This window comes from Crocuta crocuta, unplaced genomic scaffold (assembly GCF_008692635.1).
Source record: "Crocuta crocuta isolate KB4526 unplaced genomic scaffold, BGI_CrCroc_1.0 scaffold131, whole genome shotgun sequence".
NCBI lineage: Eukaryota > Metazoa > Chordata > Mammalia > Carnivora > Hyaenidae > Crocuta > Crocuta crocuta.
The window spans coordinates 6,479,594-6,493,311 of NW_027528977.1; the positions used below are offsets into that span (position 1 = coordinate 6,479,594).

The 13,718-nt window shown below is 37.5% G+C and overlaps 1 protein-coding gene across 1 annotated transcript in view; it reads left to right on the forward strand.

The window, feature by feature from the left end:
* MAN2A1 (mannosidase alpha class 2A member 1) overlaps positions 1 to 13,718 on the forward strand; it is a 166,056-nt gene that overhangs the window by 126,498 nt on the left and 25,840 nt on the right. The window contains exons 17-18 of the mRNA XM_077757165.1: positions 8,132 to 8,265; positions 11,297 to 11,438. Coding sequence (XP_077613291.1) covers positions 8,132 to 8,265; positions 11,297 to 11,438 — 276 coding nt within the window. The remainder of the gene's footprint in view (positions 1 to 8,131; positions 8,266 to 11,296; positions 11,439 to 13,718) is intronic.

The window sequence follows — 13,718 nt, forward strand, 5'->3', positions numbered from 1 at the left end:
TCTTATGAAAGAAATATGTATGTATATATGCATGTATATATTTAAATTTAAAATGTCTTTTATTCTAAAAGTATCATATATGTTTTACATTAAGTTGTAAAAATTATTAATAGTATACAGTTGATCAAGAACAGTCTCTATTGCCATTTTGGTCATTTATTTAATGAACTTTAATGGAAGCCTTTCAGTGAGATGAATTATACCTTTTATATCCCCATATATTAATGTGTCCATTGCTGAATGTTACTTCTTGCTGGAATGAGATAGGTTTCAGCATTGATTTTCTTATTAATTTTTGTTTTTATAAGTGTAGGGCAAAGGAATGATGTTACCATAAATAAGTAGGTGGCAATAGAAGGAGACTTATTATAGGAATGTCATTCAGTCCTTTGAACTCTTTATGGGTTATATTCCATAAATCACAGAGTGGTTTATTGTCAAACACGAGTTTCAATTAATTATTTTTAATGATCTGCTGCCTGGCAACTTGACTAGGTATACCTTCAATTTTGTTGAAAGCAAATAGTTGAAAGCCACATGTTTTGGAAAAATATTAGTTACCGCAGTTCATCGGGACACCAGAATTTCAAATTCTGTCTGTCCAGTGCCCACTGGAGTTAGGGTGAGTGTGAGGTATGCTACTGCTTCTTTTTTGATAAGTTGAGAGAAGGGATGGTGAAAATGTGGTTTTAAAAACAAAAAACAAAAACAAGGAAGAACCTCTTGCCTCAATGAGAAGATCAGCTTGAAGAGTGCACAGAATCCAGGCTTCCTGCCTAACAGTCTTGGAAAGGAGCATATTGGGGAAACAACAGAAAGTAGACAAATTCAGAGTGACTGTCATTGTGGAGGGTATTCAAACGGATCATTGTGATTATTCCAGCATTCTTCCCTCACTTGTCCTAGACCAGCCCAACCATGGATCATAGGGAATGGACTAAGAAAGCCTCAGTGTTGTGAGTTGCTTTATTCACCTCTCATGGAAGGCCTTTAGTTAAGAGCTTGCCTGTTTTGAGTTTTAAAAAATGTTACTGATGTAGATGTTGTGTTCCCTTCAAGACAGAGCTTCCAAAAAAAAAAATTGTTTCTTAAAAATCAATGTTTATTAGGAAATAAAAGCTTCCAGGTTTTTTTTTTTCTGTTATTAGGTCTTCAGGTATATTGTAGTTAATTGGTGTAATTTTGAACCAAAATTCGTGGTCAATGGAATCAAAATGCTATATACCTTTCCTGTTATACATTTCCTTTTGTGTCCTTGTGATAATAGCCAAAATAAAAGGCATAAAATATGTAGACTAGTGCCTATCTCATAATAAGTTGATCAGTAAGTAGTAGTCGTTATTTATCTAGTGCTTTAGAAATAAAACAAAGCAGTGCATCATCGTTTTCTTAAATTCAAGACTTAGAATGGAATTTACTCAAATTTATATTCATGAAAGCAGATGTTAAAATTTTCACGTGTGGAGAAATAATCAATGTGAACATTTACAGACCTGGAAATCAGCAAGTACCTCAGAGGATAAATTAGATCTCACAATGGCTGTTAAGTTGAATAAGTCAACATGGAGGAAAAGGTCATTCATTTGTGGGAGTTATTACCATTTTTACTCTTGGTACTTTCAACTGTGAATATGGTTTTAAAAAATGATAATATTTGTTTTTTAGAAAACAGCATCTGCATATTGACCTACTAAATTTATCATTGTTGTGAGAATTGTCATTAAAGTTTATGTGTTGAACTAAGTAGTGTGTGTTAGTTAGTAACCATAAGTGTCAACTCCTGGCTAGGTTGGATAAGTTCTCAAAAACAATGTCACAAAAGTAAATACATAATGGGAAAGGTATTTTGATATTTTTGGTGATTTAAATGGAGAAAAAAATACGAAATAACCCCCAAGTTGGGGGGGAAATACTTAGAATTATAAGCCCTGGTTTTTCATGACAGTGTTTTTGTTGTTGTTAGTGTCATTATTGTTACCATTGTCCTACTTTGGCTATGAAGTGACAGCTCAGTCACAGATTCAAGAAAGAGGAATGAGGGCAGCAATTAGATCACAAGGTTTCATTTATGCCCAAGAACCTGCATTTTAAGGAAACAAACTAAAGACCTTGCTTTTTTGTTTTTTCTTGAGGATTTACTTTATATGATTTCATGTCTATGTCAAATTCAGTTGAATACCTCTCCTGCGTTCTCGTCTTTACTTTTCATTTTCTTAGATGGGTGTGGGTCAGTCACTATTATTCCATCTTGCTAAAAGGACTTGTCCTAATCACACATTGAGCATCACTAATAAGATATCGAATTCTTGTCAAGTGTGAAACAGATTCTCTTCTGCTCATTCTCCCGGACTGCTCCCTTCTACTCCTATAACCATTGAAGTATGGTGAGCGGTGTCCAATTTATTAGGTATACTCCTTGGAAAAGTACACTTTCCATTTCAGAATTGCTAGAATAAGGTGATTGGGTTGGTGGAGAGGATTGGACCAACTCTGAGGTTCTGCAGCTCTGGATTAATTTCACCTGTCCAGATAGGTTTTGTACTGACCTGATGGTGAGGGGAGGAAACCGTGTGAGAAGATTATGCCTAGATTCTCCAGAGGCCATCAACTGCTGCCCAGAGCCATGGACCCAGGCTCTTCATCTGCATTTCTCAGTTACACCCTCTGTGGACATTTCCTTCTACCTCTTCTTTCACCCACAAAGGACATGTCACAGGTGCCTTTCAGTGTTTCTAACCACACGGGAAGGAGTACCCTTCTCAGTTTTGTTAGGACTGGTGCTAAGCAACAAAATCAAAAGGTGATGCCTCCCTACTTTGACCCCTTGCCTACTCAATTTCGTCTTTTCCCTGCCTTCTCAGAAAATAATCATCTTTTAAAAATGCTTAAAGAGCACCTGGGTGGCTCAGTTGGTTAAGCGTCTGACTTCAGCTCAGGTCATGATCTCACAGTTCATGAGTTTAAGCCCTGAGTCATGCTCTGTGCTGACTTAGAGCCTGGAACCTGCCTCATATTCTGTGTCTCCCTCTCTCTCTGCCCCTCCCCTGCTCATGCTCTCTCATTATTTTTCATTATTTTTATTTTATATTTGTCTCTCTCAAAAATAAGTAAAAATTAAAAAATAAAAATACTTAAAATTTTATGTATATAAGTAATATGTAGGTATACTCTTTTAACAAAAATCTCACACATTGTAGTATTTAAGGGCAAATGTTGCTGGAATCTTGTGTGGCTCCTATCCTCTACTCAAGAGAGATAATCCAGATACCTGTGCATGTTCGCGCGCTCTCTCTCTCTCTCTCTTATGCATGCATATAGGCATACACACACATACACACACCTGTAGAAAGGTATACTATTGTGTTTGTTTTTAAATTTTTTTTAATGTTTTATTTATTTTTGAGAGAAAAAGAGACAGCGTGAGCAGGGGAGGGTCAGAGAGAGAGGGAGACAACAGAATCTGAAGCAGGCTCCAGGCTCTGAGCTGTCAGCACAGAGCCCGACGTAGGGCTCAAACCCATGAGTTGTGAGATCATGACCTGAGCTGAAGTCGGACGCTTAACTGACTGAGCCACCCAGGCGCCCCGTATTGTGTTTGTTTTTAGCATGAAGTTCATCACAGTGTACAAATGTGGGATTCACTTTTTGCATCAGATCTTTCTGCACCAGGGCAGAGAGCCACCTCATTCTTTCATTTTCTACAGAGCATTCCATAACATGAGTGTTCTGGTTTTATTAATCATTTGCCTGTTGATGAACATCTAGCATGTTTTCCGGTGATTTTACCTTTGGCAGCAGTGCACGGAACATGCTTGCGCTTGTCATTAGTGTCCATCTTAGGTGGATAAGTAAGATCATAGTGTCTTTAATTAATATGTATTACTTTTTGGCTTCTAAAGTGACTATGGCATTTAAAAAAAGATTTTGGGTTGTCTTAAAGAAATTTTATATTCTGGCAAGCCTGTCCCTCAATTTTTATTGTTTTGTTGCTATTTTGTTACTATTTTGTTAATAACTTATTTTACTCAAGTAGCACTTACAGCATATCACGTCTCAAATCAGTACCCTCTCCCCTTCTTAAAAAGTAATCTGAAAGTCTCCTGACTACTGAGAGTCACAACCAATCTGCTCCAATCCATGGTCCCAAAGTAACCTCAGTTTTGTCAGTGGTGAGTTTGCCAGTGAGCCATGATGGCTAACAGGCTTAGTGCAGCTTCCGTCAGCCAGTGATCTGGGGCAAGGAACCTCCAAGTACGCTCAGGGTCAGGTTTGAATGAGTTATCATATGTAAAGCATATGATACGTAGTAAGCATTCAGTAATTATTGGCTGATTCTTCCACATAGTTGCTACCCTTCACTCAGCACCACTTACTGTGTACCTATTATGTGCTGGGAGCATAAAGGTACGGAAGACATAGGCTCTGTGCTTGAGGAGCTTACATTCTAACATGCGCGTGTTTGCTCAGAAATAAAGTACTTATTCCTTATCTTTCTGTCTAAACTCTGTCCATGCCCTAGTTTGCTTTCCTCCCATGTCCGCTGACTTCATCGTGATGAGGGACAGCCTCTCACATCTAAGCAAATTCTCTTTAATGGTGATTCTGCATCTGCTACATGCCCAAAATGTTTTAATACCTGGAATGCAAAGATGGTGTGTAAAACANCAGGGTCCTGGAAGTCTCTTTTGGCTGCTCTCTTATAGCTTTCCACCTGTGGACTTGCTCTATTCCTTTTGTTTGTCAATTATTTTTGAGAGACAGAGTGAGACATGTGGGTGCACACAAGTGGGGGGAGAGGCAAAGAGAGAGGGAGACAGAGGGTTGGAAGTGGGCTCTGCACTGACAGCAGAGTCCTATGCTAGGCTTGAACTCACAAACCATGAGATCATGACCTGAGCCTAAGTAGGATGCTTAAAGGACTGAGCCAACCAGGTGCCTCAACTTGCTCTCTTCATACCTGGTGTTACCTGTGTTAAGAAAGATAAACAGTCTTCATTCTCTTTTTCTAGGGAGCAGAGTGTGAGGTATTAGCAGCAAGAAGGTACTTAGTTCTTTCTGTCAGACCTGGGAATGGTATCCCCCACCTCTCCCCCTTTGGACTACCCCTGTTAAGTAGGGGCTGTTTTCTTTCCCAGGATTGAAGACAACCTAGAGGGGCTTAGAAATTCCCACCCATCCATGCTCAGGTGGAACCACTTTGGTAAAAGTACCTTTTGCTACTACATACTGCAAAGATTCTGCAGACTGCCGAAACCGCTGGGTTTATACCTGTGCTTTCCAGGGAGTTCTGCCCTCAATCCCATGAGCTTCTTTGGGAATGGCACATCTTAGGGAGTTCTTGACACAGGATAGGAAAAGTTAGCAGCCCTCTATCTCTCTCACAGATTCTTTAAAAAGTAATACATTCTCTTTGATAATTCAGGGATGCCCCCTTTTATTACCATTACATGATTTATTTGGTTTGTTCATAATAAGTATATTAAGTTTGATCTTATTTTAAAAGTCTGTCCTGGTGCAGAATTTAAATTCATGTCTTGCTGAATTGTGAATGGACATGGAGGCTCCTTTTAAAGGCTCTTTAAGCATTTGTTGCCACAACAGGATCTGAGCATAATACTGAGCTTAAGAAGGATGCTTTTCTCAATAGAAATAATTTATTATTGCTAGAGGTAATATGAAATTATTAATTTTTTCTTGAAGCATGTTTTTGTGTATGTTTTCCAGAGATACATGACTTGAAATTAATGATACTCTTCTTTGTTAAGATTTTCTTTCATTTCATGTAGTCTTTTGACCCCTGAGAGAATATCCAGTCTGCAGAGGAGAAAGAATAACGCAGTGCTAAAAACCCTATGAGTGCTTCCAGTAGATTAGAGTTAACTTGTCATTTGGTGTTCTCCCTCATGCTGCATGAGGGACTACATCCCTTCATTTTATATTGTGGGCATCTTTGGTTCATTTGTAGAAGTTTATCTGTTAAAATTCCATGTACATTTCACTGGTTTTGAAAAATGTCCTTTAATGTAAACCTACTGAAAGGAAAGCTTGCTTCTAAAATAATACATTTCCGGCGCATCTGGGTGGCTCAGTGAGTTAGGCATCTTGATTTCAGCTCAGATCATGACCTCAGGACTCATGGGATTGAGGCCCACTTGGGATTAAGAATAAAGTAATGCATTTCCTAGTTCAGAGATGATCCTGCTATTCTGTCATCAATGTATGTGATTTTTTTCTTTTAACTTCCCAGTACTAGTACACGAAGCTATTTGGATCAACTAGCTACATTAGCAGATTATTCTGGTAATTCTTGGAAGGAAAGATCTATGTGGGTCTAAAAGGAAAGAGGTTAGTGGTTCAGACTGTTGCAGGAGGGGGAAAGGGTACCTCCCACCCCCGCTCTTTCACATTTACTGCTCTTCACAGCCTTATGAACATAGTAAAGAGCTGAAAGCATCTGTTACTGGGGCTGTTGAGTTGCAAGAGTAACATCTACCAGAAAAGAACTTCTGTGAGAATTCTGTTGATGGGGGATGGGACTGGGGTGGAGTGGGGCAGGGGGTACTTTAGCCCATTAAGTATTGTCAGCAGATTATTATTTATGTTTTTCAGTTTCCAGTATACTTCTCCTATAAACCTTCAGTGCCTGGGCTAGCTGCATTTACATTCTTTTCCACAAATCTCACAGATTCAGTCTTCCTTTCTTTAACTGTTTGCTTGTACTTTCTCTGAGCCCAGGGGATTCTTCTTGGCTCCCAGCAAAAGTCCTCCTTACTCCCTTTTTCTGCGCCCCATTTCTCTTTACATAGCCCTTTTTGTTTAAAGAGTGTTGAGGTTATCAGCGCACCATGGCAGATTGTGTGTGAGGAGTAGAGAGTGGTGGGGAACAATTGAAACCACAGGTAAGTGTCCAAGGCTCTTGGAACCTTAAAAACCTTCCACTGTGTGAAATATGATAGGGCCAATCGTCTTCTATCGATTGCTTGCTTTCCTGATTGTTCTTTTTCTTAGAAAATCCTGTATCTCCTCTACATATTCCGACTGTATGAGAGTATTGGATCTCTTCATAACTCACTTCTCCATCTCTGAAATAGACCCCATGCTTCACTAAGGATGAGTAGATACACTTAGGGCAGTGCAACAGATAGAAATTAGTGAACATTTTAGGCTTATCCAAGAAAATAAATGCTTGATACATCTGGGACTTTTTCAAGCTGTCCTCTGCTTTATATAGCAAAGGACAAAATGAATCACTCCATAACAAGGGGTCCTAAGAGATACCAAACTCAATTAAAATTGATTTAACTTCTGGGGAGCTCTCCAGATTATACTCCACAAAAACTAATATGGTAATGTCACTTTCAGCCATAAATCATCTCATTGGCTCTCTTGTCTCTTTTCCTAGATTATAGATCATAGGCAATAATGGACTGTCTCGTGAACCATCAGAGTGTAAATTTCACCACTTCTAATTTCCAGTGTGTAATGTGAATGGTGAAGAAGTAGGCTTGCATGGCTCTGTTGGGGAATGGCGGTGCAGATGACAGGTGGACTGGCCTGTAGCAGAGCTGACCTTTTCTCATTTAATGTCCTCCTTCCCCTGCAGAACTCATTGGAGAATCATTTGCATGTTATATTTCATCTGCATTTATCTCATCCCAGCCTCTTCATCCTTCTGTTAACATGTGCCCTGGAGTGATTGTTTTCTACCATCTGACAATTTAAAAAAAAGGAAGAGAGAGAAGGGGGAAAAAAAGGTGAATGGTGACACATTTAGCATGAAACATGGTAAAGATAAGAATAGAAAACAGGAAAAAGTGTAACTTTGGAAGGAGTTCTACAGTATATTAAAGAAAAGCAGAGCAATTAAGGTGCCTTGGTGATTCAGTTGGTTAAGCATCTACCTCTTGACTTCAACTCAGGTCGTAAAAACACGGTTTGTGAGTTTGATCTCTGCATTGGGCTCTGCAGAGGTCATAGCATAGAGCCTGCTTGGGATTCTGTCTCTTTCCCTCTCTCTCTGCCTCTCCCCTGCTGGCTCACTGTCTCTCTCTCTTTCTCTCAAAGTATAACTTTTAAAAAAGAAAAGTGGAACAATAAATTTCCGTTAATATATATATTCTTTTAAATTTAGGAATAGATGGACAGTCTGTGGAAGTTTCCAATATTGTGGACATCCGAAAAGAACATAACCGTGAGATTGCAATGAGAATTTCTTCTAGCATCAACAGCCAAAACAGATTTTATACTGACCTGAATGGATACCAGGTAATTTTCCTTTAAAATCTCTAAGTAATGGCTATGTTAGTGTATAACTTTTATGTATGGTAATAGGCCAGTTGATTTGGGGTCCTTTGAAGAATATGCTTAAGTTTACAAATTATTTTGAAAATAAAACTGAATTTTAACAGGTACTTCTAGGTTCCTTATTCAATCAGATTTCCAAAGTTAGAACAAATATTTGAGGGATTGATTTGTAGAACATCTGATTGTAAGGATGTTATTTTTTCAAAGGAAGATTTGGTGACCATTTGCATGTTAATTCCCTTGATGCCAAAATAGATAGGAATTTGTCTAATAGAAAGGAAACATAATCAGGGCTTGAAGGAGTATGTATTTTTCCCCTCTTAAGGAAATGATCTGTGCATATTTTATTTTTTACATATACACTTAAATAAAATTTTACATTTATTTATTTATTTTGAGAGAGAGGAGAGAAAGAGGGAGAGAGAAAATCCCAAGGAGGCTTCACACTGTCAGCACTGAGCCTGACATGGGGCTTGACCTCACGAACCATGAGATGATGACCTAAGCCAAAATCAAGAGTCAGACACTTAACCAACTGAGCCATATAGGCACCCCAAATACATAGATACTTTTAAATGTATACTGTATTAATGGGCTCTTTTAAATTTCATGAAAACTCTTCCCCTCTTTTTTTTTTAATCAATAATGTTTGTGTTTACCTTTATATACACACATATGTGTGTACATAGACACACAAATACAAACATACCTATTGAAAAATATGGGTAGGTATGTATTTAATCGAAATGTTCACAAAATAGTTTGAAATAGTAATGAGAAAATTGACTAAAAATCTTTTCACATTGTCAGCTCTCTAATTTAGTTGGGCTCTTCTGATTGTTACCTAAATTTCTGTATTCAGAGTGTATGTGTGTGACAACATATCTTTGAAATAATACTATTAAAAATATTAGCATGTTTTCAAGACATTAGCATTTTAGAAATTTCTGGCTATGAATAGAAATAATTTCACAACAAATGCTTTTACTTTGTCTGATTTTCAGCTGGGCTGAGTAAAAGGGATTGTGATCATTTTCTCTTATACAATTTCCTGCAAAGGTTAAATTTAAACCTTTTCCAAAGCATAAAAATTGCATTATATACTTGAATTTACATGTTAATTCTACCACAGCTGTTTGGTTTTCAGATGAATCCCTGACTTTATGGTGATTCATTTTCCTTGTATACAAAAAAGAAACTCTTTTCTTAAAATCTTACAGAAGCAATTATTTGTATGTGTGGGTGTCTACGTGAATGAAAAAAAAACTTACTAAAAGTGAATAAAAATGTGAATATTCTTTTCAAGAATCAAGCATTTGAATACATGGGAAAATATTATTTCTAAATGTATAACCTAAATATTTCTGCTTTTAAAATGGGCCTATTAAAAAAATAGACTAAAAAAAAAAAAAAAACATTTTTAGACCTCAGAAAGAGCTGTACTTGGGCAAAGCTAGAAATCTAGACCCACAGGTAGGGAGTGAGAGTGACAGTCCCAGAGTCATGACAGTTTAAATGTGCTTTCTATGAGTATACAAGTTCATTTGAATGGAAAGATCAGGATTACACAGGAAAAAAGGAGAATTCTTCCAAACTATCCTTTCCCCCCCCAACATTTTACAGTTGTTTCTTCACCAGTGTATTAATTTCCTAGGTCTGAGATAACAGATGACCACAAACTGGGTGGCTTACAACAACAGGAATTTATTCTCTCACAGTTCTAGATGACAGAAGTCCAAAATCAAGATGTCCGTAAGGCCACACTCCCTTCAGAAGTTCTGGGGAAATCTCCTTCCTTGTCTATTCTAGCTTCTGGTGGTGTCAGGCCATCCTGGGCACCGTTGGTTTGTAGACACATCTCTCCATTCTCTGCCTCCGCTGTCACAGAGTAGCTATGGTGTTCTCTTTATGTCTCTGTGTCCCTCTGTGTCACAATTTCCCTCTGAGGACAATGCCAGTCATTGGATTAGAGCCCACCCTAATCCAGGATAACTTGATTATATCTGTAGAGATCACATTTCAAAATAAAACCGCATTCCCAGGTTCTGGGTGGACGTGGATTTGGGCGGACACTATTCACTAAAACCAGTAAGTGAAGGACACACTTCACTTCAGCAACCAGGGTTGCTGTAAAAGAGATCTTATTTATGAAATACCCAGTAGAGTGCCTGGAGTTAATAGGCACTCAGTATGTGTTAACTATTAGGTTAACTTTGTACCTCATTTTTTCTCAATTGTCTCTCAGACTTTCATGATTTTAACAGCAGAGATGTCATTTTTATGTGGTACAAATAAGATACCTGATAACTGAGTCTCTGTGTGGTTTGAGTGAGTCTCGCTGACCCCAGCCGGCGTAGTGCATTTTCAATAAAACACTAAAATAATGTATTTCATGCATTCAGATACTAGACCAAGAAAAATTGAAATTTAGAACTATCTACATTGAAAAGAAATGAGGAGTAAGCACTGAATAGTTTTTAAATATAAATATGAATTTGATTATTTTAACGTAATATGTTAGAGGATTTGATGAGGGGATCTGTAGTATTTATTAAAACTGATTCAAGAATTATAAGAGATATTTCTTGAAAGGGAAGAGAGAGCTATTATGCTTAGCATTCATTACCAAAGCAGTATGTTAGATTTAGATGAGAAATGAATACTTAATACCTTTATAATTTGTTTTATGCAAATATTGGAAAGCTAGAAGACTTTTGTTAAAGATTTTTATTCTGAATTTAAATAGGAATGCCTATTTTTAAAACCAGGATAAGTTCTACCTTTCTCACTTAAAAGTTGTTTCCTAAAATCCTTGTAATTTTTTTTTCATATTGTTTTGAAGAATGTTTTAATTTTTAATTTAGTTCTTCCTTTGAACAAGAAAGGAAACAGTACTTTTTTTCTCTTTGGAAGAAAACTCCTCTATTTTTAAATCACACATATAAATATCATTTGATTTGTTTTTTTTAAAGTGAACTGTTTGGTCTTACAGATTCAGCCTAGAATGACAATGAGCAAATTACCTCTTCAAGCAAATGTCTATCCAATGACGACAATGGCCTATATCCAGGATGCCAGGCATCGATTGACGCTACTCTCCGCTCAGTCTTTAGGGGTTTCAAGTTTGAAAAGTGGTGCGTATTGTTTGGATTCGCTTTTGCTCTTACAAGTTTCAGTCCCAAGTGTATAATTTTTCTGTTGGTTGTATGTATTAATTCTCATCTTCAGATGCCAGCCACCTCCTCTTGGGAATGAGACTATTAGTTAATTTGCAGTTTTGTGAAAATAACATAAAATAATGTATATCCTTAGTCTTCGATGAAAAATGAGGGACTTAAAACTCCACAAAACAATTGTTTCTTAAAGATAATTTATCTCTCCTGATAGCTTATTGTTTGTAAAAGTCTCTCTCATTGTCGTAATTGAATGGCTGTGGAAGCTCAGACTCCAGAAATTAAGGAAGAAAGGAGGCAGGGAGAAAAGTTAGAAATTCCCAAGTTTGCCTAAGTTCCCAAGGCAGGAGGTTACACTCCAAACCTAGGTCCTTCCCTGAATCGCATCCTTCTAGGGCACTACCACTCGAGAGAAGAAGGAAAAGGAGTTGTAATAATACAGATATGGGGATAAAGAGGTGACAGATGTAACTTTAAGGATTCCAAAAAAGAGAACAAGATGGAAAGAAAACATAGATAGTAGACACAGATTAATTTTTATAAAACCTTCTATTGGAAGGCCAATATCCCTTATACTACATATTTTTAATTATCCTTTACATGGTAGTCAGTTGCTCTTTCTTCCATACTAAGAGTTGCTAAGACAAATGTCTTAGGAACCAGGCAGATAATAAAAGAGTGCAGGTGTCTGGTGTACCCTTTGTCACAAACCCACTTTTTATATCAGGCAGATGCATGCATTCTCTATGTCCGTGCACACATAGAAACATACTTCTTCTAATTTTTCTTCGTGGCTTTCATTACACAGAACCATGAGATTACACCATAAAGACATTGATGCCATTATAAAAATAATAATGGTCTCACGTTGGGGATGCAGTGGGCAGTGGGAGGGTGTGGGCAAACTGGAGCCCACCATTTCCTGCACACAGTGGGCCAGCCACTGCTCAGTGCCAGGCTATTGTTGCCATGGGGAATGGGGCCCAGTGTTGCCCAATTTTTTTGTGCTTGAAGAACCCAGAAGTCTGGGATTTTATGTGAAGCTGTCCAATCTGTAAATGTTGACTTGATTTTTTAAAAATCAAAACATGAAACATCTTTGTGCTGACTGTAACTCTTGAGCCACCCATTTTAAACCTTGCCTTAAATTCTCAAAGTTGGGACCTTCAGTAGGGAACTAGATACTAGATTGGAACAGTCATGGACTAGATAGTTATCCCACTTCCCTGATAAAGAGGAGCTGAGAAATAAAGCTCCTCTGCTCCCGCTAGAGACCCCCCAAATACCCTGGTGTCTGAATACCTGCAAACATAACAACAATTTGAGAAGAGTCCAGGAGATTTACCAAGTCCCACGTATTATGTGGGCTAACATTTGGAGGCAGGGAGAAGAGAGAAATTGCCAGAAGATTGATGTACTAATTTGGGTGTGAAGTGATCAAAGCCATAGATGGCTATGGGGACAGTTAACCCCAGTGCCTGAGGTGCAAGTTCTAGAAGGCTATGTCCTAAGATACATATGGAGGTAGTAACAATGAAAATTCTGACCATCACTGGGAGTTTTATGTACTGGATACCTAAACTTAGAAGAAAGAAACTAAACAGAGTTGGTTTGACTAGGTCAGAATAACAGTTTTTAAAATAGTTTACATACTTCTCTTTTATGCCAAACAGTTGTTTAATACTATAACAAATATAAATGAGTGGATGGATGGATGAATATACACATATTTTCGTATATATGATGAGGGGCTTTTTTTAGTATAAATATATGAATATGTCTCTGGGTAGCTTTTTCGGTTGTTTTGGTTTGGTTTGATTGATTGGTTGGTTGATTGATTTATATTAGTTTGTTGACTCATAACTTAGATAGCTTACAACTTAAACTAGAGGGGTTGTGGAATTATTGTACAGCAAATGAAGGAACCAAATAAGACCCCTTTTTGAACTAGAAGAGAGAGGACAGCTGATGCCACTAACATAATACCAGGGAGGGAAGGGGGTACATGGTAGGTGTCTCCAAATTCTGGGGTTTCTTCAAAGAATTGCCACATTATCAAGTAACATAAATTGTATTTCCAGTCCTTTTTAGATTCTGTGCATCTGTATTTGTCTTTTTATTCTATGTGTGATGTTGTGATGTATATTTCCTATGAGCCTCATAAACATTTTTAAATTCTAAATGCTACCACTAAAAATTTTAGAGGATATATAATTTACTCTTCAGATTAATTCTTTTTAA